The sequence below is a fragment of the Pteropus medius genome, unplaced genomic scaffold (genome assembly GCF_902729225.1).
Source record: "Pteropus medius unplaced genomic scaffold, Ma_sr-lr_union100, whole genome shotgun sequence".
Classification (NCBI taxonomy): domain Eukaryota; kingdom Metazoa; phylum Chordata; class Mammalia; order Chiroptera; family Pteropodidae; genus Pteropus; species Pteropus medius.
This window is the reverse complement of record NW_024351073.1, coordinates 20,418,175-20,446,168: the sequence shown is the minus strand read 5'-3', so window position 1 is coordinate 20,446,168 and position 27,994 is coordinate 20,418,175. Positions and strand designations below refer to the sequence as shown.

At 52.0% G+C, this 27,994-nt stretch overlaps 1 protein-coding gene across 2 annotated transcripts in view; it reads left to right on the top strand.

Annotated features, from left to right (window-relative positions):
* ANKRD33B (ankyrin repeat domain 33B) overlaps window positions 1-27,493 on the top strand; it is a 64,684-nt gene extending 37,191 nt beyond the window's left edge. Inside the window, exons 3-4 of one of the 2 annotated variants that reach the window (XM_039842772.1) lie at window positions 13,118-13,258; window positions 20,931-27,493. In XM_039842772.1, the coding sequence (XP_039698706.1) occupies window positions 13,118-13,258; window positions 20,931-21,697 (908 nt within the window). In that variant the 3' untranslated portion in view covers window positions 21,698-27,493. The remainder of the gene's footprint in view (window positions 1-13,117; window positions 13,259-20,930) is intronic. The other variant, XM_039842773.1, reaches the window with a different exon arrangement.
* Window positions 27,494-27,994: the final 501 nt, after the last annotated feature.

Here is a 27,994-nt window from a genome sequence, read left to right as displayed (position 1 = left end):
CAAAGTGCCCTGAGCAGCATGGCTTAAACAACAGACACAGTTCTGGAGGCTGCAAGTCCAAGGTCAGGGTGGCAGGTGACTCGGTTCCTGGTGAGAACATGCTTCCTGGCTGGTAGATGGCTGTCCTCTCTTTCAGTCTGCACATGGCGGGCAGAGTGAGACTCGGGACCCTGGTGTCTCCTCTTACAAGGACGCCGGTCCTCCTGGATCGGGGCCTGCCCTTCCGGCCTCATCTAACCTCGATCACTTCCCGAAGGCCGTTCTTCCAAACGCAGCCACGCCGGGGGCCGGGGCCTCAGCGTATGAATCAGAGCGGGCACAAACACTCATTCTCATGCAGGGACTGTGCTTGCCCTGACTGGTGTATCTTAAATCAAGGATGACATGGTCCTCTCAGGGTGTTCTCTCCGGGCTCAGGGTCCCGGGCCTGGGGTGCAGAGGGAGAAATTCGGGGCGAAGTGCAGCCGCAGCAGCTACTCCCACCCCTATGCTGCATAGTTTGATGGGACAGCAGCCTGAGTTACCCAAAGCCGAGCCCCCTGCCCTTGCCTGGTGTCCCTGCCCCCCAGCGTGGGCTGGCGTGGAAGCACCAGAGCCTCCTGCTCGGCCCCGTGCGTCTGGGGAAACGGCGCGGGCGGCTCTCAGGGCGTCCTTGTAGCCTGCCTTCCCCTCTGCCCCCAACCCTCCACCCTCATCTCGGGGTGTTGCTAGAGTTTCCCCGGGATCTACCTGAACAGGTGTGATACCCAGGCCTCCCCTACAACGGGCACCCGTCTCCACCACCTCCAGCAGAAATCGAATGGTGTCCTGCTGTGGTCTGCAGCCCTGCCTCTGGCTTCCTCTTGTTCCCTGATCACCAGTGGGAGGCTGGGACAGGGAGCCACACTCCTGCGTTCACGGCCACCCCGCCTGGACCTCAGGAGCTGGTGGCCCCTGGTGGAGCTGCTTGTCCAGACTGAGTTAGATTGTAGGGTAGTTAGATTATTAAGATTGGGGTGTCTTGGGGGGGTAGTTAATTATATGGGCAGCACAGGCCAGGGAATTGTGGGGAATTTTCGGGACCGTGACCCAGACTGGGTCCTGGGTGCTTTCTGTACTTGGGCCTGCTGATGTTCTTGTACGTTAACTTAAAAGTATAATACACCGTGTTTGGGGGAAAAACACATAAGCAATGAAAGTTAAGGGTGAAAATCTCTTAGCTCCTCATCCCCAGTCCGCTCCCATTCTGCTTTTCAGAGATGACCACTGTCAACGATTCGAAGTGTAGATAGGTTCTCTTTCATCTTCTTCTAAAAAGTCATCGTTATAATATATCTTCTCTTCTCATTCGTAAGTTTTCTCTTTTTCCTGCTTCCGTGATCCTCAGCCTGCTCACCCGTTTGCTCAAGCGCAGGAAGCAGCCTTTCGCACCCTGGGCCCATCCTCTGCTCTGGCGCCCGCTCCCTGAACGTGGGCTCTGACCGCTGGGGCACCCGCCCCGGGCCCGCACGGGGTTGCCTGGCTCTGCTCACCAGGACTTTAGGGCCGAATTGTTCGGGGCGGGGAGGATGGGAGGGCAGAGGTTTCTGTGCCATGTTAAAGATCCAGTTAAAAAGCGTCTCCTTGTTAGTCTTTATTGCCTTGACGGGTGGGAGTGATTTTTCCCTAATTTGTTGCTGACGACGGTGAGTGGCCGGACCTCCTGGCTCTGCCCCCGTGAGCACAGCCGGACATGAGCCATCATCCTACGTGCGCCCATGCTGGGAGGTCTGCGTTTTCTCACGGATCTGGTTGGAACACAGGCTTCCCAGTTCCAGATTGAGTAGAGCCGGGGTGGCCCCAAGCATGCGCATTTCAGAGGGGTCCCAGGCGACATGGCCCCGGGTGAGATGTCAGGGGATGGCAGCCGTCATTAACTTACAGTGAGAATACCGGGAAGGAGTCGCGGTCTTGTGCCGTTTTACTAACGAGAGTCAATTTGGGCTTTTCGCTGATGGGATCAAGCGATGTCCCATTTTAATCCAATTCCATAACCAGTTTTATTTATTTGATGATTTCTTAATTCCAAAAGATGTCTAGTAACATGCGCTTACAGTAACAACAACAAAAAAAGCACTGCAGAAATATTATTATTTTTTCAAAAGACCCCTTTTCACTCCCAAGTTGCCTCCCCAAATGACCAGGTTCCAGCTATTTACTCCGTCCACAGCGTGCGCACACACCTGTAGTAGATGATAGGTTGATACTGTAGAGATTGCGATTTTAACCTCTTCACTTCACAGATCCACATCCTTATATGTCGGCACACATACGTGATGGACCCCGTTCCTCCAGGGCCACATTCTTGAGTATGAGTGTGTGTTCATGGCCGTGTCCCCTGTGACCAGTAACTGTGAGACGGTTCCGTGAACTGTGGCTCATCCATTCGATACAAGAATACAAAGCAAACATTTTGCAGTTACTTAACGTCGTCAGTGCTGGGTCTACGTGGTGCACAAAAGCACACCTGACTCCCTCCTCTCAAACTTAGTCGAGCGCAGGCGGGTTTCTGAGTTAGCCCGTCCCATGTCACACGCTTCGCGGGGGCGAAGTCCTTCGTGTCTGGAGTGGATGCCTCTCTTAGGGTCCCGCCCGAGAACGAGTGGAGCAGCAAGTGAGCTCACAGGGCTGATCAGGGCATTATGAGGAGAGGTGGGGGAGAGTTAAGGGTCCGGATCCTGGAGAGAGCCACAGGCAGAGCACTGTCCCTCAGGTGCCATAACCTGCCGGCCCCTGGGGTGGGAGGCAGTGGGGAGGTGGGAGGGAGGCCACACCGGAGACTTCATGGCTAAGGGACCGGCAGGTTTTAGAGATCATCCTCCCTGTAAAAGCTTAAAGCAGGTCAGAGAAGGAAAGAAAAGCAATTAATTTACGGATGGATTCTTGGAACTCAATTTCTTCATCAAGGAGCACGTACATTTTCAGTGTACACATTTCTGGAGCTTCCCGCCAAGTGGCCTTCAGCCAAAGCCACACCATTTATCTCTCTGTCGAGTTCGCAAGGGCGTTCTGGCCAGTCATGCAGATGGTCACTCTTCAGAGTTTGCCACCCCCAAACAGACTCTTCTTGCTGTTTGCAGTTGCGTCCCCCTGATTCTCACCGGCACCCCTGGTCTGTTATGATGTTACTGGGTGCGGGTTTTGAATTCCCATTGAAGCAGGGCCTCGACAACGGGGAAATTGCCTTCTCTTGCACTGTGCCAGGTCTGAAGGCGGTAGTCAGAGGGTTGCTTCATTGGGAGGCTCCGAGATGTCAGTACCCGGGGCCAGCTTCTCGGAAATGCTCTTGGCCTTGCCCTCACGATCCCAAGAAGGCGCTGGCAGCTCCGAGCACATGGCTTCACATTTCCACACACCAGAGGCCTCGGGAAGGCAGAGAATCTCTGTCGTGCTTCCTTCTCTAAGGTGGAAAAACACTTCGGAGGCCTCCAGCAGTTTCATGGCCAGGCCACATGCCCCATGTGCCCCACGTGCCCCACGCAGAAGCAGAGCGGCTGGCAGGGGAGGCTCGATGACCTCGGCTGACTTGGTCCAGCCCACATCGGCCTCAGCTGAGCTCGTGTGGTTCGGGAAAACTTTAACGCAGCCACAGCAACCACGGGCTAATATGGTTCCCTCCTGCAGCTGCGGTGGATTCTGGGTTTTTGTAGGACTCCCTCGGCGTTTGCGAGAATAAATTAGGATGCAGATGCCTCGATCTGCCTGTCCTGTGTTCTTCACAAAGCCTAACCTCCTCGTGCACTTAATGCATAATAAAAATACAACCAAATCTGTATTAGGCCTTAAAAGGGAGAGAATGTGTGACAATAAATCCTCCAATAATCCCTAAATCTCATTTAGCTGGGAATTTGAATTTCTACCATGCTTCCCCTAACAAAAATACAATACGAAATAAGATAACCAGAGGCACGACTATTCGGTTCAGGGCTGGAGTCACGCGTTCACCCTCCCCGTGCCCTGTCCCTTGTTAACAGTGCCGTGTGGCAGCCGTGTGACACAGGGAGGGAGCTCACGGGCTCCTTTTGAACTGGTGATGAGTAACCTCTGGGGAATCCTTGAGTAACCTCTGGGGCATCCTTGAGACTTGTTATTCTTTGAACTTATTTTTAAAATTCTGGAGGAAACGCACTGAGAGCCAGCCTGCCTGGCATTATTCACGTCCTGTTATTGGGGACGTAGTGGCAGTGGGGCTCCCGGGTGGCCAGGGGTGGACCCAGATGGCCCGTGTGAGGCCTGGCTCTGAATCAGGCTTGGGGAAGAATTCAGAGAATTTATGACGTGGCCAGAAGCCAGCAACAAACGCCTCTTTATTTGTTTATTTTATTATCACTACCCACGATCACGACTTTAGTCTGACTTCATTGTGATTTTTATGTCTTTTTTTTTTCCCTGAAGTGTTTTGCTTTTTCTCAGTTCCTCTTTCACTTGAGAAATTAGAACTTTCTAAGTCCCCGAAGTTTCCTAACATTTTCTTGCCTTTTCCCATAAACTCCAGTTTTCAGAGCCTTCTCGACTGACCACTGCAATGCCACCTCCTGCCCGCTGGCCAGGCAGGAGTGAGCACAGGCCATGGCCACAGCTCACGCCCATCCTCCACGAGAACCCTGCGTGCCCCGCAGACCAGGAGGAAGGCCCGTCTCAGCTGCCCTCCCCCGTCCCGCGCCCCATCTTCTCCTTGAGTCTGAGATGGGGCGAGTCTGTTCTCTCCTGCACCGCTGGTGGGATGTGATATTTCCAAGGTCAACAGTTCCCTCTACTGGCCTGGCTTGAAAACTGCCTTTTGAGTACCTGGCGTTAAACCAATCAAGTCTTTAGACAATCCAAATTCTGTAAGGTTTTTCCAGTTTTAGAGCAGGACAGGTTTATTGTCTTCTTCCTTCCTTTGAATAAAAGAGTAAACAATATTCTTAGCCCACCGTGGTATGCAATGACATGTTAAATGAATCAACAATTAATCATCGCGGTGGCCGCTTAGTCTTAGATAACATCAGCTATGGCTTGGTAATTGGCAACCTTTTTGATAAGTGCGCTCTTTCCAGGGGAGAAGTCGGAATCCTTCAGCGTTTTTGTTTACTATTTCTTGAACTCGCAGTGAATTGGAGGATTTGGACTCGTGCGCAGGGTCATGACTGTTTTGGTGGCTGTGGGAACCCACAGCCACAGGGGAATGTGGACCACTGGACACGGTTCAGGTGCCTATCCCACTCTTAGGGGACAGGGAAGAGCTTGCCTCAGAAGGGGCAGCTCGTCAGGTAGCTGGGTAAAAGGGCAGGCAGCGTGCGCCAGGCAGAGGAACCAGCCTGTGCAAAGGCCACCAGATTAGAGGGCGCACGGCACATAGCTGGATTGAAAGGAGGGTGGGTGCTGGCGGAGTAGAGTAGAGGCCTTCGGCGCAGGAGCTGAGGGTAAAGAGGGGGTCTGGGGGTTCAGGGGAGGAAAATCATCTTTCCTCCACCTTTCTGAGGAAGCGCCGCTATAATAAAAGACCGACGAAAAAGAGAAAACCAGACCTCTGTGAACACGTGTGCCTCACATATACGTGGGGGGTCTTGAGCAAAAGATGCGTAGCTCAGGGAGGTGGCCTAGAACCCCAGCTCGTGTGGCATCTGCAACAAAGAACGATACACGTGGGGAGACACGACAGGGTAAAGGGGAGCAGCGTTAGGCTTCCGGGGGCAGCAAACTCTGGGACGGTGAACTGTGGCAGGCAGAGGCTAGTTAGTGAAGTTCGCTACGTAGGCTCCTCTGGAGCCGTCTCCAGGCCGATAGCGTCCCAGGTTGTCTGGCGACTGACGTTTGTCTGCGGCGGAGAGGGGAGGAGGGACACCTTTGACCGTTTGCTGTTCTAAGAGCATGGAACCTCCAAGTCCTCATCACGCGGACAAAACCCAGCACCTTCTCTTTATTTTGTACCTATACGAGGGAACGGATGTCAGCTAAACTTGTTTTGGTAATCATTTTGCAATACGTGTGAGTCAAATCATTACACCGCACACTTTAAATGTAGACAGTACTGTATGTTCATTACATCGCAATAAAACTGGGAGAAGATGATAAAATAGAAAAGTTTACGTCCTCCTTTTAGACGAGTGGGGGCGGGCAGGGAGCTTTTCTCCTACCTGCTTGTTCTCAGTTGCCTTCAGCTCAAAATCATCCTTATGCCGGAGTGGCACATTTGGGGGTGACACGTGCTGCCGTCCTTCCGAGAACAGGGCCAGACAAAAAGGAGCTGGCGGCTTAGGGGGTGGAGGCCTAATTCGAAGGGTAGAAACCGCTGGGGTTTTAGGTGGTCGTCGTGCTGGTCAGAAGACTTGACGCGATCGTGCTGGTCATGTAGAGAATGGATGGAGGGGCGGAAATGGGGCCCGGGAGGGCGGCAGGGAGAGGGGCTGCACCCCACTTGGGACGTGGTGGCCCGGATCAGGGGCTAGAAGTTGCGATGAAGAAACAGGACAGGTTCGGTTGCTACGTAAGAGGTTGGGTCGGCGAGACTCCGTGGTAGCTTGGATGGGGAAGGGCTGGCTGGCGGGCGGAAGACGCAGCCCCGGTTTCTGGCAGGGGCCCCTGGGTGTTTGGTGGTTTTCACCACCGAATTAACGAAGGTGGGAGAGAAGGATGGGTTTGGAAGAAACGTATGTTGAGTTTGTTTGCGGGACGCCTCGTGTGAAATACCTACTAGACAGATATTTCGGTAAGAACCTCGAGAAAAGAGGCCGAGGTGGAGGTGAGTGACCTGGGAGTTTTAAGGTGATCACTGGATCCATGAGAGTGGGGGGCCCACCGGGGGAGAGTGTGCGGATGCGGAGCAGGCTTAGCCACGCGTCCGAGGAGCGGCGGCATTTCAGGAAGGAGCTCATAACGCAAACTGAGGCGTGGCCAGAGAGACAGGGGGAAAATCAGAAGGGTCAGCTTCCAGGACATCTGTGGAAAGAGAGTGTTTCAAAGAGGATGGAAGAAGAGACAAGTGGTGAGTGCCGTGGAGAGGCCCGATAAGATGAGAAGTGACCAGTGGCCACTGGGCTTTGCTACAAGATGGTCACTGGGGACTGTTGGAAGGCGGTTTCGGAAGCACTAGAGTACGGGTGACAAGAATGTGAGCGGGTGACTCTGGGAGTTAGACCGAGAAGGAGTCAAATGGTCGATGGCGGGGCCGGGAATGCGGAGGCAGGTCCGCGGCTGCGATTGCTGGTCCCTGCGGTGGGCCGCACGTTGATGCCGCCGTCCAGATTCCTGTGTTGAAATCGAATCCCCGGGTGATGGTATTAGAAAGTGGGGCTTTTCCCAAGGTGAGTAGGTCGTGAGGGTGGAGCCCTCGTGAATAAAATTAGTGCCCTGGTAAGAGACCCCAGAGACCTCACCCTTTCTGCCATGTGAAGACACTGTGGGAAGACGGCCATTTGTGACCTGGGACACAGACCCTCACTGAGTCTGCTGGCATGGACCTGCCGCCTCCGGACGTGTGAGAGAGGCTGGTTATTTAAGCCACCCTGTCTGCGGCAGTGTGTTACAGCAGCCTGATGGGTGACAGATATGTGTCTGTTTTAAGATGGGACACCCTTGGGCATGCATGTCAGCATGTCGCTGCATAACCGACCAACCCCAGACCCTCACACGTGTTTACTGCCCACGCCTCTGTGTTTGGGCTGGGGATCGACGCGTCTCGACGCCTTTGCTCACGTGTTGTGGCGGGCCGGACCCTGTTCGAGGCCGTACGTGGTACTTCTGCTCTGCCCCATGCCCTTCTCACCCTCCCGGCCTCTCCCCGGGACCATCAGGACCATCGAGTTAGCCTGGATGCGTCCTTGGGGAGGTCGCCGAGGCGCACGCGGGGCCGGGAGTCCAGCTCAGTAAGTGCGTTTCAGTCTTCTGCTTCTCACACCGCCGAACGTCCCGTTCTTGACAGAAGACCTTCAGAGTCCCATGGCAAAGGGCAAGGTGAAGAGCTTGGGCCACTGATGCCGTCTGCGGGGTTTGCAAGGAGGGGGTGTTGGAGAGAGAGGAGGCAATTGGTAGCATAAAGGCCAAGGGGAGAGACAGGCGTCTTTATGGGAAGCGGGACCCTTTCTTTTTAATAGGTGGGAAGGAGGAGAGAGAGCTCGTGGATGTGAGAAGTTTGTGGGGTGATGGGGGAAAGCCGGGGGTTTCCTTGTGGTTTCTGTTCCGTCTGTGAAGTAGGAGGTGCGTCATCTCCCGGGAAAGGACGTAGGTGACTTCAGAGTGGGAAAGCTGGAAACTCCCCACGTGGGGCCTGGGGGGCGGAGTCGGCGGGACGCAGAAGGGCCGTCAGGCTGGGTGGAGAGGCAGTCACGCTGGGGTCCTGGGGATTTCTCCCCCACGCGCTCTCAGGGGCGAGGGCGCTGGCCATCCAAAGCGGAGCCAGAAACCGGGGCTGGGGCGGCGCCAGGGGTCAGCTTTGGCTTCTCTCTTTCCGTTACTTGGCTTAGCCAGGCGGTCACCAAGCTTGTCCATTCATTCTTCAGGAGTGGCCCGAGTCAACCAATCCTCTCCATCCTCCTGGCCTCCTGGGGACCCGGCCCCCATCTTCTGCCCATTGCATGCCCAGCACCCCCTCCCAGGGAGCTCCTCCCGCCGCTTGGGGACAGCGCGGAGAGGATGCACTCTCGGTAGCTGCCAAGAGCCATCGTCTCTACTTTGCACTCTGGTCGTGTCCCTGAGCCGGCTCCCCCTTTTATAAAATAAATTTTGAGTGTAGGATGGTTTAGACATGCAGAAGAACCGCAGAGATGATGCAGAGGATTCCTGTACATCCACACCCGTTTTACCCTGGTGTTAGGATCTTCCATGAGTACGATACATTTGACACATGGAATGAATCAATACTGATGCATTTTTATTAACTCAAGTCCATTCTTTGTGCCGGCCTCCTCGATTTTTTCCTAATGTCCTTTTTCTATTCCAGGAGCCCATCGAGGATCCCATATTACGTTGAGTCGTCATATCCCCTTAGGCTCCTGGCTGCGATAGTTTCTCAGACCTTATGACGTTGACAGTTTGGGGAGTACTTGTCGGGGAGTTTGTAGAATGTCCCTCAACTGGGATTTGCCTGATGTTTTTCTCATGATGAGACTGGAGTTATGGGTTTTGGAGGGAAGACGAGAGGGAAGCGCCAGTCCCATCACATCGTATCGAGGGTTCAGTTAAAGGAGAAAACGTCCGATGACACTCGTTAGCGGACGTCAAGGTCAACTTCATTCAAGACCAGCTCGGCAGGCGTGGGGGCTGCTGCAGTAGATTTTGCAGGTGGGGAGAGGGCTTGGGCTCAGCTCTGAATATTACGTGGCAGGTGGGGACTCAGCAGGCACGGTGGGGTCAGTGGGTGGGAAATTCAGAGGACACACCAGGGGGAGGGATTCCAGACCGACGGATAGGATTGTGGCTGAAGGCCGGCTAGGGTGGCAGAGCCAGCACCTGTGGGTGGGGGAGGCGGAGCTGAGAGCTGGGTCAGATTCGGAGGGTGGGGCGTTCTGCTTAAACTGACTCAGCAGGGTTTTGCTAAAACTAGATTTTACAAGGAGGGGCACCGCTGGCCTAGGAGAAGGTTCAGCCGCCCGGCTAAAGTTCGCTCAAGCCAAGACGCTTTGTCAGTACACGTGGTCAGCCTGAGTTGTCACTGCCGATATTGACCTCGATCACCTGGATGGGGTTGTGTCCACCAGGTTACTGTGTTGTAAAGTTGCTGTCCCCTCCCTGCTTTCCACGTCCTACTCCCTGGAGGGACATCTACGCACAGTCCGCAGGTCAAAGAGTGCGTTGCTGTGTCCTGCCTCCTTGGAAGCTCAGTACCTGCATAGATTATTTGGAGTTTTTTCTGCCTGGAGATTTGTCAGTTTTATCGGGCATTTTTTTACGCGTCTTCTGTAAGTTTCGCAGCTGTGAGGCTGATGTTATCTCCCATTTCCCAGGTGCAGAAACAGAGACTCGGTGAAGTTGACTCACCTTCCCAGGGTCACCCAGATTTTGAGTGGCAGGCCGAGGACTTGGACTTGGGTATTCTCAGAGCCAGCTCTCCTCAGTGCCAAACTCTGTGTCTATGCTAGTGTCTACACTGAAGCTATTTCATCTGGAATTCACTTAATCCTCGGGTGCCCTTCTCTTAGGCAGGGTACAGCTCATGGGGAGAGAGTGTTCTTGGAGTCTCTTTGGTGAGCCCACCCTTTGAAAGGGCTTCCTCTGAGGACTTTAGGAAACCCTGTTTCGTAAGGTCTAAGTTAGACTAAGCTGGAACTAGATTTCAATATGATGCATGTTTGGGTTCTGTTATGCTAGGCAGGCAGGGATCTGTCTACCTATTTGCTTACCTATGTGTCATTTATCTGTCTGTCATCTATCTATCTATTATCTATCTATCTATCTATCTATCTATCTATCTATCTATCTATCCATCATCATCTATCATCTATCATCATATATCTATCACCTATCTATCACCTTTGGTTAATTGTCACAGTTTTTAAGAAAAAAAATCAATAATATCTACCCATTCTTAGAAGCATGGGGTTCACCCTGATTCCACTGAACGAGGTCATCTGTGGGGTCAGAGGTATCGTTCTGCTATCCTGGGGAAGTCAGTGGGAACCCAGCTGTGATTTCGTGGGTCACTGAAGGTTCACACCTGTGGTCGGAAGGAGTCGGCTTCCTGCTGGTTTTTCTGAGCTCAACATAAAATGCGGAACAGATCTGTATAATGGGCCCGTTTGCTCTGTGGATTTTCCATTTTCCCTCTCCGTGCCTGCTCACAGTGTTTGGAATATATATCAGAGCTCAAGACGTCGTGCTGGAAATTGGGACGGATATGCTCTTTCATGTTTTTAAAGAAATGGCTCTAAAGGGATTGCAATTCGTTTCACTAGGACCCTGGCTAAATCTGACGGGTGCACAAAGCTTTAGCTGGACAGCAAATCTCACCGAGACCAAAGGACCCTTCCCTCCTCACAGTTTAGAGCAATTAAGCTGCTTTGGGCACCAGACTGCGTGCGTTATCCGCTCCCCCACCCTGTAAACGGCAGCGGAGGGCCCGATGGCCTGAATGAGTCAGAAACATCAGCTGCAGGTTGAAACCAGCGAGTCACAGGGCTGGAGGGCCACAGCCATTCGTTTCTGGCTTGTTAACCCACGGCACAGTCATACTGGCCAATGTTTCTCTCCCAGACAAGCTGCGTTTCACCTTTTAATTTTTATAGTGCGATCGGGAGATGGGCCAAGGTCAAAGCCAAGCAGATGACAAAGCTTCCAGAAGAGTCTACCCTCTAATTGTTGTCACTGGTTTGCTTTTAACTTGGAGTCGAGAAGCAGCAGCAGCCCATGTGCCTGTGTGGCTCCCAGGGCAGGAAACTGGGCCCCAGCCTCTGTCCGGGTGGGGTATGATGGGCACAGGCCCTGCCTGCTGCTGCCATGGAGGAGTTGACGCTGGTGGCTGGTGATGGGGGCAGGGCTGGGGGAGATCCCGCCACAGCAGGGTGCTGTGGCCTCAGCTCGCTCAGCCTTCTTGGCCTGCAGGGCAAGGTGGGCGGGAGCCTCGGAGGCACCTGTGTCTCCAAGCTGCCCCCGCCCCTGCCAGGAGGTGGCCTTGCTTCCTGCCACATCTCCCATCCCACCCAGTGCCCTTCCTGAAATCAGCGGGAAGGAGCCTCACGGGTCCGGGCTTCTCCGAGGTGCAGAGACCTCCCTGGGGGGAGTAGGTGGTGCCCAGTTAAGGACACAGAGTGCATGGAAATGGCCGGGAGGCCTCACACCTGCAGCTCTGCCGGCGGGGTTCTTCAGGCACATGCACCGGGTGGGATGAGGGGCATTTCAGAGAGCTGGGCCCTCAGCGTGTAAGGATGGAGTCTGGGCACCCAGCTCGGCCACCTGGGGTCAGGAGAGGGCGTCCACGGCCTGCTCCCCAGGGCACGTTAGTCCCCCAGCAGGGCCAGCATGGGCATGGTAGCTGAGAGGTGGGCCGGGGTGGGGTGGGGTGGAGGTCAGGAGGAGGGGAAGCTGGCTCCACCTTGGTGTGGCTGGTCCTGAAACAGTGACGTCTGAGCCTCTAAGACAATGCTGCTCAACACGGCGATTTTACCCCCACGGGGGACATTTGGCAATGTCTGGACACATTTTTGGTTGTCACAACCTGGGCAGGAGGTGGGATATGGTTGCTACTGGCATCTAGTGGGTGGAGACCAGGGGTGCAGCAGTGCACAGGACGGCCCTGCCACAGAGAATAATCTGGCCCCAAATGTCACGAGTGCCGAGGCTGGGACCCTGCTCTAGGGGTCTGAAGTGGGGGAGGGGTAGCGTGTCATTTCACACAGGGGCCCAAGAAGTACGTCTGGTGGGCACCGGGCCTCGCAGACGCTTGACCCAAGGGCCTGTCTTGCTGCCCCAGGTGTCTCCGTTTGAGGAATTTTCCCCCTGCGTTTTGGTTTTGTGGGGGCGAGCCTGCAGGACCCCGGGAATGCTGCCTTTTCCACGATGCTCCCTTTTTCACCCCTACCTGGGAGGGTGAGAATGAGCAGGAAATCAGGTCTCTTTCAGAGGCACCAGGCGGTGAAAGGGAGATATCTGTATCATCAGACGGAGATTCTTGCCTGCTGGGGTTTCTGGCTGAGGGTCTTGGTAGTAACACTGTGTCCCTGCCCGTGCGTGTGCGCGCGCGCGTGTGCGTGTGTGTGTGCGAGTGTGAGACAGAGACAGACACTTCTGAGTGGGAACGGAGGGTGGCAGCGTGCGCTGGCGTATCCCATCGCTACAGTAATGACTTTCCTCTCTTTGGGAGCCTGGGAGGTGTCCACAGCCAAGGGCATCGTCTGCTGAGGCTCAGCCTTTCCACGTGCCACCCCGCAGCGTCCCGGCTACTCACGTTCCCTCCGTCACAATGTGACAGGACAGCTGAGCTCCCACGTGGGTCGGCCGAAGGGAAGGAAAGTGAACCAGGCCTGAGACAGCAGCGCTGGCCAGGGCTGGGCCCGGTGCCTCTCACACGGCCCGCAGCGGGCGGGCGCGGGGTCGGCCGTGCGGCGCGTCCCTCTCTAGGACGGCCCCAGGGGCGCGCGCGCTCTCTGCCGAGTGCGGTCCATCCAGTGTGCTGCTCTCTCTACAGGTCACGCCACCATCACGAACTACTTGCTGAACTACTTCCCCGGTCTGGACCTTGAAAGGAGGAACGTGTTCGGGTTCACGGCCCTGATGAAAGCTGCCATGCAGGGGCGGACAGAGTGCATCCGGGCCCTGATGCTCGCAGGTACGTGGCCACCTGTCCCGCGCGGTCCCAGGAACCCGGCAGATGCGGATTTTGGTCCCTTACAGAATACGTGTTGAAGGGATGAATCAGTCCTGTGGAAACGAAGACCAGTGGGTGCCACAAAGGGCAGTTTCTTTGAGATGTATGGCTGTCCACATCTGAGGTGACACAAATAAAAACAAAGGCAGCCACCTTCGGGGGCGGGAGGTCACGGCCCTGCTCACTCCCGCAGGACGCCCCTGGTTGCTCCCTGCCGAGCTCTTCCTTCCCCGCTTAGCCTCCCCCTGCCCATCTCCATTCTTCCGAAATGTGTGTCCTGGTCTTGGCCCTGAGCGGCAGGCCTGCCCTTTTGAAGGTGGCTGAAAGATGGCGGGGCCATCCCAAGAGCCATCCTAGACCCCACGCACACATGTGTGTGGGCCGGCGGTGGGGATCTCACCGAGTAGAAAGATCGCAGGCAGTAGCTCTGGATCAGCACGGTCCCCCCTTCGCCCTTCGTGACCTTGGCCTCTTGGAGGACGCACTCTCTTCTCTGAGCTTTCCGGTCCCCATCTGTGAAATGGGAGCGATGCTTATTTCTTCTCATGCGCTCTGAGGATGAAACATGGTGATACTTTGCAGACTTTCAAGGGCTACGCAGACCGAATGAACCACTGAGCTAAATTCTGAGCGACTGGCCAACCTCCAGCGCTTTTCCTCACCGTAAGAGGGAACCGTGGTCATCCTTAGCAACAGCTCGGTGCGTTATTTTGAGAATTCGATGAGAAAATGTGTCAGGTGCGCACCCAGGGTCCGGCGCAGGGCAAGCCTCTGACGTCTCGATCAGCGTGAGATGCTGCTGTTGCTCTTATTTAATTTCATTATTTTAATGTATTTTGTTCTTGGCACCGGGTTCAGACAATCCCGCTTGGCACTGCGAGTCCCCGGAGAGGTGGCATTTACCTGCCATCTTAGTCTTCTGAGGACAGCGACAAAGTCTTTCTAAGCATCAGCCTAGGCTAGTAGTTCTGTTTAGACAACTTACTTTTTAAAAAGAAACTTCTATTTTGGAATAATTTCAGATATACGGGCAAGTGACGAAGGTAGAACAGAGTTTCCACACAGCTCTCACTTGTCTCCTGTGTTTAGATCTCACGGAGAGGCCGACATTGGTATATTACGATTCACTACATTCCAGACTTATGCAGCTTTTACCAATTCTTCTGCGAATATCCTTTTTCTGTCCCAGGGCTGCATCCAGGCTGCCACGCTTAGTTGTCACGGGTCCCCAGGCTCCCCTGGTCTGTGGCAGTTTCTGCCTTGTCCATGACTTGACCGGCTGGTGTACAGTGTCCTGCAGCCTGAGCCCGCCTGTCATTTTTCTCGTGATTAGACTGGGGTGATAGGACTCACAACTTGCTTTTTGGAGGCTTCGAAGAAGAAAACTTTCTTGGAAATTAAAAAAAAAAAAAAATCATATTGAAGTTAATCCCCTTTCGACTCAGCGACAGTTTCAAGTGAGACGTGTTTCGACAGAGTTGAGGGCCGGCCTGGCCTGTGTCGGTGAGAGACGCCTCCTGCTGATTGAGTGTTGGTTACGATGCTTTCGTGTTTGATGAAGCTTTGTCTGCTTTACTCTGGATCTCGCGATAATTGAGTGCAGATCTTTAGTAATTTACTTTTTCAACCAAAAATGTAGGGTGTATTTTGTAGGGTGTAATTTACTTTTTCAACCAAAAATGTAGGGTGTATTTGATCACATGTGTGTATTTTTCCCAGTGAATTCATTTGAACTTCGAGTCCTCTTGCTTGTAGGCCAGGAGCCTTCCTGTCGCCCCGGCGGAGGCACGGGTCCCGCCGTCGGTCTGCCCTCGTCCTGGGTCTGGCGGGAATTTGGGCGGTGGCTGCGCGTTCACAGGATCACAGAGACACCTTCGCTCTCTTGAGAGACGGGCCTCCTCGGGGCGGCGTGGTCAGGGCCCGTGCTTTTCCCCTACTCGGCACTTGAATAACGAATTCATACTTTCCCCGTTCGCGAGCCCTGCCCGTCGAAGTCTAAAGTAACCCCCTGAGTGGGGACCTCGAGCGCGGCCACCCCCGGACTGTGCGCGGTCACAGCGGACGGCCACCGGAGCACGCTCGGAAGCCAGGACCCCCGCGCTCCCGTTTCAGCTCCTGCAGTGACCCTGTCTGCACCCAGGGCCCGTCACCCACTGCTCTGCTCTCGGCCCGTTTCCTCTTCTGCGAAATGAGGCGCATGACTGTAGCTGCTGCGGGAAGTCGTGATGGGGACCGAACGAGTTCGCGTGTGGAAGGCCCTCGGACGCGTGCCTGGCGCAGGGGACACCTGCGGTCAGCTTTGGTTACTGTTATTGTTACTGGTGAATTTCTGGGTTCAGTAATTATCTGTTAAGTGAATGAAAAAAACACGGCATGTTTTTCCCTTCGAAACGTGTCCTCGTGATGAGAGCCTTAAACTATCTTCCTGACGGTGGCAGGCCTGGCAACTGGGGCTTCTTGGCGCCGTTGACATTTCGGCCAGTGACTCTTCGTGGTTGGGGGCCGTGCTGGGAATCACAGTGTGTTACGCAGCATCCCTGGCCTCCGACAACGGGTGTCTGTAGCATCCCCCAGGTTCGACAACCAAAATTGTCTCTGGACACTGCCACAGGCCCCCAGGGGTACAGCCGCTGCCTGGTGAGAACTGCCGATAGAACTAATATAAATGTAAGAAGATGGAAAACGTGAAAAGAGAATTTTCCCCTCATATGCATTCTTCTTTCCAGCTTGCTCTGTATTCCTTCTTAAAATAAAAATCTGACAGCTTTTTCAGGGAGTTTTTGACCCGCTTTCTTGTTTGTAGTGTCTGACCTCTAGAATATGTTCATTTTCTACTATTACTATTAAATTGGCTCACAGTTCTTTTTCTCAGAAAAGTGAGTTTCATTTTCCTTTTACAGTAGATGTGTGTGCACATTTTAAAAGGAAAAAAAAATGTGATTGTCTTTGGTGGTTTGGTGGACAGCAATAAGGATACTTGTTGAGATCTTTTGGAAATTTGCACAAACATATCTAAGTCTCCTTCCATGTAAATACATCAATATGAAGGAAAATTAAAGCTTTTAAAAGTACAAATGCTTTTAAATTGGGGTGGGCATTTATGTGTAGCTGCGGATGCTCTTTTGAGGGGTAATCACAGGATGCCCATCCCATGGTCGTTTTACAAGGACAAGGCACCATATTAGTGGTTGTGGTGAAAGTGTGGATGTCATCCAGTTTTTCGGGTGCTGTAGGACTCCATTGCACCTGAGCTGAATTTCAAAGTTGCAATTTCGTTATATTCAACAGGAACCATTTCTTTTTAGAAATGATGAATCATTGAACTGGATGCCCCCCGCCGCCCCCCAAACTGTTTACATTTTCCAATAGTTCATAATATACAGACACATATCACTGCTTATCTTACCTTTCAGGCGGAACAAAATAATGTTAGAATGATCAGAACTTGGGATTTTAATAAAAATGTAACTAGGCTTTGAAAAGCTGATTTATTAGCCCTTCGGTTTTTGGCTTCCCAGGGAATAATGTCAGCTCTGCCGATGAGAGTCACAAGGAGGGCTGCGGGACCTTGTTAATTCAGTGGAATATTAATGTCCCAGAGTGACAGGTCTATTTAAATAAGTGGCTCTGGGAGGCTGTACGGAGGACGTGATTTTCTCTGCAGAGAGACGGAACTCGGTAGAGGTTGGCAGGTTCCAGACTTTAAGAGAGCTGGCTCTGCACCCAAGGAGCGCCGTAATTGCTGCAGAGTTGGGCAGCGACACCCTCGACTCTTTCTGTGATTCCAGGCGACAGAGCAGGTGTGGGAGGTTTGTCTGGCGAGGGGCAGAGAGCAGAGGTGCGTGCACTGTCTTACTGACTGTGTGGTCACTCTGTCCCAGGCAAACCCTGACTACACGCTTCTGGAAAGCCAAAGGGGATGATATCACTACAGGGCTTTCTTTCTGTTTATAAGGAAAACATGAATCTTCCGTGAACCGAGAATTCGCCAGGTTGGAACAGTTTGAAGTTATGAAGCAGAAAAAGGGCTAAACACCAGCCATCCCACATCCTCAAGGGCGGTGTCTTCGCTTGGGTCTCAGGAAAGCAAACCCAGAGGAAAAGACTTGGGGACAAGTGGTTCTTCTGGAAGGTGCCCCCGGGAAGCAGTGTGAGACCAGGATGACAGGACAGCTAACGGATGTGTGCTGATGAGCTGGTTGTCCTCACGGCCAGCCAGGAGGCAGGCCTGCCTGGGACCCCCGGAACACCTCGTACAAGGCATCTCAGACGTGTCCTGTGGGGCGGGGTGGGGCGGGGAAGCCAGGGGAGTTGTCCCCCAACTCTGGACAGAGGTACTCTTGGGCCCGTTACCTCTTTGGCAGCACCCCCCCCACCCCCCCCGCTGCAGTGGGCTAGAGTGCAGATGATTTGACACTCTTTTGGGGGCGTCCCTGTGACTGCATCCTGACTTGTCATACTAATTATACCCCAAGTGCCAAGACATGGGCCAGAGGTGGAACAGGAGGAGGCCTGCAAGGACTCGTCCTCAGTGGTCCCCTGTGACCGGAAAGGCCTCCGGGCAGCGGGGAGAGGGAGCTCTGACGGGCAGATAACATGGGGAGGAGGCTGGGAAAGGAAGGGGCAGTATCCTGGGCTCTGCCCGCCCGCCTCCTGATGGTCCCATGAGCCTGGCCGTGCCTGGGGTGGAGAGGGTAGACGCATCTTAAGGAGTGGAGTGATGGAAGGTAGCTTTTTTTTTTTTTAAAAGCCTTCTAGAATGATTTCTGCAGAAATCCTGACTTAAAGAAGCGAGGTGTCTATCTTTCTCACCTCACTAGAAGTCTCGAGGTAGGCAGTCACCGTGCATGAGGACATCACAGACCCAGGATCCTGCCTCCTGTCCACTTAGCATCCCCTCCCCCTCCAGATTGTTGACTGGTCACCTCATGATTGCACAAAGATTATTAGAGCTCCAGGCTGCAGACAGGAAGCACACCGGTTCCTTTCAGCAGGATGCAGCAGCCTTCTCTTTGGGTGGCCACCCTTAAGGGGGCCTGACACAATGGGGAACAAGGTTGCAGTCCACTTAAACCTCCCGCCCCCAGAACAGCAATTCTCATGGACGGAGGGTGGTGGTGGGGTTTGTGCCCCAGGGGACATTTGGCAATGTCTGGGGACATTTTTGGTTTTCACAACTGGTGGAATGCTACTGGCATCCAGTGGGTGGAGACCAGGGATGCTGTGAAAAGTTCTACGATGTGCAGGACGGTCCCCACAACAAATAATGATGTGGCCCAAAATGTCAGTAGTGCCAACGCTGCGAAACGCCAGATTAGACCAATCGCAGTGCATTGCTTAGAACTGGTGTGTTGCTTCCTTGAAGAAAGTAGAGGGTTTTGTGTAGACTATGCACAGCACTCGACATGGCAGCCAGTGGACCCGCTGGCAGGTGTCCACCTCTTGTCTGCACGGCTGGAGCCCTGGGAGAAATGACACTGGGTAGGAGGTGAGGAGACCGATCGTCCCATGCGGAGATGGGCACAGGGGCCTTGTGGAAGTTTTCCTTATTCTCTGAAAGGTGTATATGTAAAGGGTTATCATCAATACTTGTCTTTCGTGACTTAATTACCATGCCCTTGTCATCGATATTACCCTTATTAGCAATGTCATAAGGAAGTGAATCCCTGACTGACAGCCGGATTCAGAGTCTTGGGCTGTATTACAGTCAGAATGGCCTCTCTTCTTTCGGATGTTTGCATTTTCCAAGACCATCTTACAAAGATACAAGAGGAACAGGAAGAAGCTTGCTGAACTTTGGACAGCTGTTCCTTTAGTTTTCGATTAGCGTGTGAAAAATGTCTCTTTCATGCAATGTTCATTAAGATTTTAATTTTGCAGTTTGTTCCTTTTTTAAGCGACGTGCAATTAATTAAGGTTTAATGTGTCATCTATTTTTTGCAATGACACTTTTACTGCCCCCTTTTCATTTCGGTCCGTTTATAAATCGTACTCCAGCTAATGAGTTCCATCCTGATTCCTGCTTCCAAATAATTACCACTCTTCTAATATGGCTATTCTTTAACGTGTCACAGAACTAAGTGTTACTAGGTGAAATCTAGTGACTAGGGGAGCTGGATCTGCCTGGGCCTTGGGGCCTTCGGGGGCTGGTGGGGCTCCCTCACCTACTCGTCTCAGTTCGGCACCTTGACCGGCCACCACCGGTCAGATACCTGGGCCTGTGCGGGATGTAAAAGCAGAAGCTTCTGCCGGGCCTGGTCCCTGGGGAGCTTGCAGACTAGATAATGGAAATATCTAGATAGTGGAAATATGACCGATGAGACTTGAAATCTTGAATGATTTTTAACTGAATATGGGGCTGAGATGAGACCAAGATAAATTGAACAATTCCTTATTAATTCCTACTTCACTACCAAGTTAAAATTTATGAACTATTAGGAGGGGGCAGTGGGTGGTACGGGGGAGATTTATTAAGGAAGTGACTAGTGTAAGGGAGCCTGTGAGGGTGTATGAGTCAGGATTCTCCAGAGAGACAGAACCAATGGGTGGCATATATTAAGAGGTTTATTTTATTAAGAGATTTATTTTAAGGCATTAGCTTACATGGTTTTGGGAGTTGGCAAGCTTGAGATCTGTAGAGCAGGCCAGCAGGCTGGGCACTTGGGTAGGAGCTGAAATTGAATTCCTTTGCCAGAAAATTCAGCTTTGGCTTTGAAGGCCTTCAACTGATTGGACGAGGCCCACCCACACTATTTCAGGTAATCTCCTTGACTTAAAGTCAGCTGATCGTTAACCACGTTTACAAAATACCTTCACAGCACACCTAGATCGGTGTCTGATTACGTCCCTGAGTACCAGAGCCTGGCCATGTTGACACAGAAGGCTGTCACTGAGGAAGGGTCTGTCCTTCGGGGCGGTGGGAAGTGCATGGGGCTGAGGGTCAGGAGACTTCTCTTACGAGCTCGGAGGCCTCAGGCAGGTCCCCTGGTCCCTGTGACTACCATTAAACTTATATTTAATGCATGCCTCCTACCAGGCGGGACGATACATATGAAGGAGAAAGAAACAAGTGGAATGGCAGCCTCGGTCCTGGAGGAGCCCCATTGTCTGGTAACCAGACTATGGGAGGACAAAGGCCTCACATTTCCAAAAGACAAGAACCATAGCCGTTCTCGCAAGAGACCTGAGAGGAAAAGTGAGGGAGATGATCGATAAATGGGACGCCGAATGCTTTGCAAGTGACCATCACTGTTAGTAGTTTTAGAACATTCTGGTAGCATCAGTCGCCTGTTCCCAAAGCACCTTTGTTGTCAGATCGTCTCTCCATTGCTGGAAAGTCTAGAAATCTTATTTGTTTAAAAATTCCAAGATTTAGGTGCTGAGTTGATGCGGTTTTATTTAGGAAAGACAAGCTACTAAATGGAGCACGTAAAGGTGGGTTGTGTCACCTGCTTGTAAGTGAATAGGTGACAGTCAGACGCAGGTTCATGCAGCTGGCCAGGGGCAGAGTCTGTCATCCGGGTTCGGAGTTAGCTCTTGCTTCATTCCAGTGTATTCTGTTTTCTGCTCATGGAAGGGAAAATCTCTTGTTGCCTCCACTCACTCATTCCCGTTTGCCTTTTGTGTTTTTCAGGGGCGGATGTGCACGCCAGGGACCCCCGCCGCAGGATGTCGCCCCAGGAGTGGGCGGCTTACACCGGGCGGCTGGAGGCGGTGCGCCTAATGCAGAGGCTGCTGGAACGACCCTGCCCGGAGCAGTTTGGGGAAAAGTACAAGCCAGAGCTGCCGCTGACCCCCGCGGGGGTTCAGAAGTCCACAGACTCCAAAAATTGTTTGCAGAGGCTGGCTGAGTTTGTGCGGTCCGCACTGCCCTCCCGCTCGCGCCCGGGCATGGAGGATGGGGGCGTCCTGGACCACATGGTCAAGATGACCACTAGCCTCTACAGCCCCGCCGTGGCCATCGCCTGCCAGACCGTGTGCCCCGAGAACCTCCCCTGTGTGGGGAAACGGCGGCTGGCGGTGCAAGAAATCCTGGAAGTTTCTAGGGTCCTGGACACAGGTGCCCAGGAGAGGAGCGAGGAGAGGAGCCTCCCGTCTCCCCGGCTGCCAGTTGGCCCACGGAAGGCCAGCCTCTTTGCTCTGCCACTGCCGAAGCGGAGCAGCGTGCGGCCAGGCGTGGTCATCCCCAGGGTGCGCATCAGCAAGGCGCCCGCGCCCACCTTCCAGCCTGAGCGCGTGCCCGCGAAGGGCAGCACCAAGGACAGCACCCACCTGCAGCTCCCCAAGTGGCGGTACAAGGAGGCCAAGGAGGAAAAGAGGAAGGCGGAAGAGGCGGAGAGGCAGCGGGTGGCGGCGGCACAGAAGGAAAGGCGGGTGGCGCCCTGGAGGAAAAGGACGTGAGGGGAACGGCCGGGATGCTGCGCCCAGGTTGCTGCGCCCGGAGCCTCGAGCCCGGAGCCCCGGCGGAGGCCTGGGAGGCTGCGCGGCTCCGCGCGGGGAAGGATGCGCCTCCTTCCCGCGCTGCACGTCTCCCTCGGGGACCAGCATCCTTTGGGGGTCCCAGAAAGCAGTCCATGTTCACTGCACACGAGAGTGACTTGGGCATAGCACAGATCGATTTGTTAGAACCAGTTCCCCTAGCGGTCAATGCACCTAGTGGGCCATTTGCCTAGACGTCTACCTTTAGAACCTCAATTGAGAAATTTTTAAGATCAGTTTATCAAAGGGCAGTTTCCATATAATTTTGTATTTTAATCATGATCAAATTTGCGGCATTTTACAGGTGATGGGGCTCTTTGTATTTAAGACAATTTTAATGCATTTGTCTAAAGACCCTTTGTTTAAAATACTCTTTCTAGCAATAATTATTTGGCAGATCTCTATAATTATTTGGCAGATTTCAGACAGAATTTGGGAAATTCTCCCTTTTCGCAGTTTGCTTTGATCTTGACTTCCCTTAAATGGGTACGCGTAGCCCTATATGCTCTTATTAATTCGATTAAGTGATGCCAAATATTTGTTTCTATTTGATGGATGCATTTTTACAGCAAAATGATCAAATGAGACAGAGGAATCGTATTTCCTTTGTATCTTATTTTTTAAGCTCTCCTATCCATACAATAATAATAATAATGAAAAAAACCTCATGTCAAAGTATGGAACAGTGCCTAGAGAAGCATGTATTTATTGCTAGAACTAAACTCATTTTAAGCAAGGGATTTTAGATAAGCTGGATACAAAATCTTTAACATATTCAAAAACAGACCTAAGAGGAAACACTATTTTTAATAATAAAATAGGAGCAAATCTGACACATTATTACTAGAAATACAAAGTTAAGTCATACGTGCTCTTCGATAAATTGAATTCGGACATCCTTCAAATGTAAAAAAATTGCAAAAACAAGGGACCCCGAGTGAAAACCACTGAAATGGAGGGGAATAACTTCTAGAGAAATAGGAATTAGAATAGCCTATTAGGCAAACTTGTTTCAGGCAAACTCTGTTGGAGTGGGTTTCAGTTCTAAAGATTCACTGGCGTGGAATTACTTTTATTTTTCCTTGGATAACTGCCCTCATACCGACTTTGTAGAATTTCCAAAATGTGGGGACTCTGCCAGAGCACAGATGTGACTTGCTCTGGGCCCCAAGCTCTCTGCGGGCGTTTTCTGTCCGTACCTTTAATTCTGGAAAGCACTGAGAAATTCTAATGAACCCCTGGCCATCTGGGTTGAAGAGTATCTGCCACACATGCACTGCTGAGAGCACTTTATTTAACTAGTATCCTGCTTGGAAGCTACAGATTTGAAATGTTGCAGACCGATTTGGAAGCCCCCTACTGTAACCCTGGATTTGCAGGTCAGATTGTGCTAAGCACCCCGTGGTCTCATGGTGCAGGTGTGGGTGGCGCTGGCTGCTCCCTCTCTCCTCCCACCTGTGCCGTCAGGTATTAAGCAATCACCTCTCCAAAACCCCGGATACTGCATGTCACAGCCAGACCGATGGGAGATAGGCGTGATAATAATTCGGCTTTTAAAGTCGGACTGTCGTGAGCTTCTTCCTCATCCCGGAGAGGCGCAAGGGAAATGGCACGGAGGTCTGGACCCACTCTGAGCATCACCTGTAGTAGCTGGCGGCAGGTCCCCCTCGAGCCTGAGAGCTGGGATGTGTCAAAACCCCTTGGTTGAGATGAGGGCTTGTCCTCGAGGTAGAAACACTCCTAGTCTCCCTGACAGCCCGATCCGGCACCGTTTGAGATCATTTTTTATGTTTATGTATTTCATTGCTTTGAATAGCTTAGCTTCATTTTCTCACTCAAAGGTCACTTCCTGTCCCCCGTCCTCCAGTGTCAGTCAGGGGCAGGGGCTCCTGTGGGCTCCTTCTGCTCTGCACATGTCCCCTTGGCTTCGTCACCGCATTCGTCCCTGCCATCACCCCCTACTCTTCTTTCGCATTTGCCTTTTCTCCCTCTGCCCCTTTTCTTCTCTAGGTTTAGCGAAAAGCCGAGCTCGTTCCTGGCCCCACTGCTCTGAGATCTAACAAGGACAGAGCAGCGAGGCCATCGCGAGAGGTGGGGCGGTGTCCCTGTTGAGTGATCACGTCATGACCTCCTAACACCCAGGGGTGAATGAATGTCAGACTTCTCCAGCACCTGTGCAGGGGGTTTAGAATTTTGGTTCAGAACTGCCCCCTCCTTTTTTTAAGGGAGGGAGCCCTAGTTTGATCTCCTGACGGAGGACAGCACCCCGCCCCCCCTCTCCAGTGTACAGAGGGCCCGGTGTCTCCTCACCCCTGATGTTTATTAACTGTAAATAGTGAATTTCAAGTTGACAGGTACCTTCTCAGGGATTTATATATAAACATAGGGAGAAAGTTGAAGTGTATTTTAGTACTTTCTAGGGGTTGTGTGAGTTACACTAAACTAGACAGAAGACGACGTCAGTGCTGCTGCTCCCCGGGGCGATGTGGGGACCCCCGTCCCTCTCTCCCGTGGGCCCCTCACCCCCACCCCGTGAAATTTCCAGGTTATTGGAAACCCGGGACCCTGGCAGCTGAAATGGCCCTGGGGTGGATGTGAAGTCACTTCAGTGCAGCTCATTGCCTCTTGTGGATGTGAACCTTTGTATTAAAAAAACCCCCTTCATCCTGTATGTGAATACGGCGGCAGCGGTAACGCCCGACGGCCGTTCACCGCTTTTACCTCTGGAACCGGTTCCGCCCCGTCGGATATTGGGGTGCGTGGTGTGAAATGACGCAGTCTTCCTGCTTGCTTCTGTGACCCCAGTGTGCCACCGCTGGGAAGACGGAGGAGGAGCTGGGAGGTCGTGCCACAGACATTGGCGTTTGGGGGCCACACTGGAGGGGCGCAGCGCGTGACACCGGGGACCCGCACTCTTCCGAAGCTCCTACCACGGGCTCCTGGCCGAGCGAGGTATCTCGGCCCTACGAAGACGGGACACTGGACATTTCACCATCTCGCCCGCGGGCGCTCCCGAGACGCGAGGCGCATTGCGCGGGAAAGGATGGATTCGCGGCGCGGCGTCGGTGGGAAGACGGTACTGGGGTGCGGAGGGACTCTGCCAGGCTGCCTCCGCCCACTTCCTTCTGCTCAGCGGGTGGCCACGTCTCCGGGGTCCCAGAGACCAGGCCGCTGTCTGTGAAACTGAATCCCATGAGGTGGGGCCAGACCCCTTCGTGCAACGGACGCAGAGCCCGCCGTCCCCGGGGAGGGTTGTGGGCGCCGAGTCAGAGGGAGCAGCACCCCGACTGAGAGCGGGCGTGATCTGTCTCGCAGCCTCCGGCCAGATCGCGGCGTGTCGTCCCCCTCCCGTCCACACTACATTAAGAGAGAAGATCGTCTTTCCCTAAATTCACTACGTTTGCTCTGCGAAATGAAATGCAGCCCAGCTGTGCGTCAGGTGTCGCCCCCCGCCCCCCAGATCCATGCTCGCTCATGTTCCTTCTCATACAATACGGTTGTCCTTGGCGTCTTAAGATTTATCACCAACGATTGTAAGCTGCCTGTCAGTCAGTCCTTTACATGACAAAGTGCTTCTTGCACTCTCTTGTTTACAGCGTTTGGGGACATTCTGACATGCTACCCAAGTGTTCGCCAGGGACTCTTTTCGATCCATGGCGGGGAACCGTTTGGATTCTGTAGCGGGCTGTGGGTGCTGGGCACAGAGGGCCCTGTTCCTGTGGGCCTGGGCCTCAGTTTCCCCTGCAGCAGGCTCGCCTTAGCCCCTCATCCGGGCAGCTGCCAGGAGGGCCAGGGTCTTCTGGAGAAGGAAAGGTGGGAGGTCGATTGCAATCGCTCCTTATAAAACAACAAAGTCCTGTTTGTGACAGCGAGTGGAACTGCGCAAATCGTCGCGGCAGAGTCGTTGGGCACAGAGCGCTTGCAACAGAAACGGTCGACCCGAACGCCAGACGCTGTCTTCTCAATTTCGTACCTCGATGCATCCAGAATTTGTTTTATGCATCTTCATCACTCTTGAGTCAGCCGCGCACTTCTGTGCCCTGGCATTCACGTGTTTCTTCATTAAGATTTAAAATAAGTGACTAAAAAATTCCTCTGAAGATTATTTTCTGAAAGAAAAAGAAAACCCCACCGCTACCTGCATTAATTAATTTCTGAGCGACTCAGGTGAATGCCAGAGCTGTGGGCACAATTTCCTCACTCTGATGCAGCCTGAAGTAAAACGTATGTGAAAGGCCTGGTCCCTGCAGTGCAATGACGGCCCTCAGCAGCAAGCTGTGCCAAAGTGGATGGTGTGATAGGTGTGAGTGTGAGCACACACGCACACACACAGGTGTGACCCGGAAGGAGACTAGACTTTGTGGTCATAAACGTGACTGCTACTGTGGCTCCTGGAGTATGTCAAGTGTGACCTGCTTGGAAGGCGTGTATTCTGGAGGATTGGAACAGCCCAAGGCCCACTGCAAGCACTCTGGCCAGTGTGATGTGTGACATGACCTATGTCTTTTCATTGAGAGGCAGTGTCTGCCTGAGTGACTAACATAGGACCTCAGACAGATCTGGGTCATCTCTCTGCCTTTGACGAGCATCCTTGGCATGGAGAGGCGAGCTCCATTAGGCGTTCGGCTCGTGGCCACAGGGTAGGGGTTTGAATTCCCTGAAATGCAACGCAAAATTAACTGTAGAATCCACATTTTACGCTGAGGAAGTGCTAGGATTTTCCCGAGTCTGCCTAAGTTTTAGATACTCTAATCAAAAGTAACACAATTGGGGTTTTGAGAAACATTGTTTCATCATAATGTGACATCTTTATATTGTTTTCTGGGGAGAGCAGTGGCCGGTGTCGGTCACAAAGATTTTAAATCTTTATGTTTTTTTTCGTTGTTGTTGGTTGTTTGTTTTTGCGAGGGGTGGGCGGGGTTGTACTAAAGCACTTTAACACCAGTTTGGGAGCAGAAGTTCTGGAAACTGGTTTGGAACTGCACAGCTATGTAGAATTTGATGAAAACCATACAAGGATGTGTGGTCATCATCCAGAAATGTTATCAGCCCTTCGAGTTTTTGGAACATCCTAAGGAATTTGAGTAATGTACCCCATTCGAATAAACAGAAAAGGCTAATCTCATTGGAGTTCTCTTCATCCAAATGATTGCTTGGGTGTCTGAGGATGTGCGTGAATTGACTTTTGCACAGGGTGCTAGGTTTCAAAGTATGTTTGGTATAAGCTCTGTTTTCTGAATGTAAAGCTATTTTCTTCGTCATTTCTAAAAATCTGGTAGGTTTCTGGATATTGTAAAAACATCGCCTACAGGTGTAATTCTGTAAATTTCATAGTGTTTTATTCTGAACTGAGAGTTTTGTTAGTTTATAAGAGATATTTTCCTATTTGGACCTCAGGGCTATTTTGGGACCTACGAATAAATGTGACCCCAGGAGCTTCAGTTCTTGATATTCAAAAGGTTCATAATCTTTAAGTTATACATATTATTCAGCAGAAAAAGTGTGTCCCTTTTTGACTTCTAACAAATTTTAAACATGGGGAAATTATGGCTACAGAATGAAAAATCACTCATGAAATAAACATATTCTTATGGTACAACAGTGTGATATTTGAATGAACCTAAATATGTATAAATTAGAAAATGAAACAATGAACTATACCAGAACTTTTAATGTCATTTATTTTGATCAAAATAAATGTACACTTTCTTCTTCTGACACACTTTTACTTTATTTTTTCAAAGGTAACATTTTTAAAATCATGAGTTACCCACGAATACTTTCTCATGCGTTAATCGCATCTCCTCATAGTCCACCTGTTTTCAGAAGTACTCATGGACAGATAGACATCCTTCAGCCATGTTTCCATATGTTTACATACATACGTCCAAACAAAAATACAGTTTTGTTTTCATGTATTTAATTTACCTAAATGGTACAATGTAAATGTTGTTTTTTAGTTTGTTTTCTTTACATATGTCCCTGGAAAGCGTTTTAAAGAATTTGAAAATTAATTTAATTTCCTTTTAACAGGTAACACAGGAGAAATCAATTGAATACTAAAAAGGTCTCGGGGCAGTCCCTCATACTTCTTGAAATACATTTTTAATGTTTTCCTCCGTTGGTGTGTTACATAAACGAGATCCCATTGTACACAGTTTCTCGCACTCGCGCTGGGGAGAGTAGGTGTCGGCCCCTTCATCCTTGTTGATCGCTGCG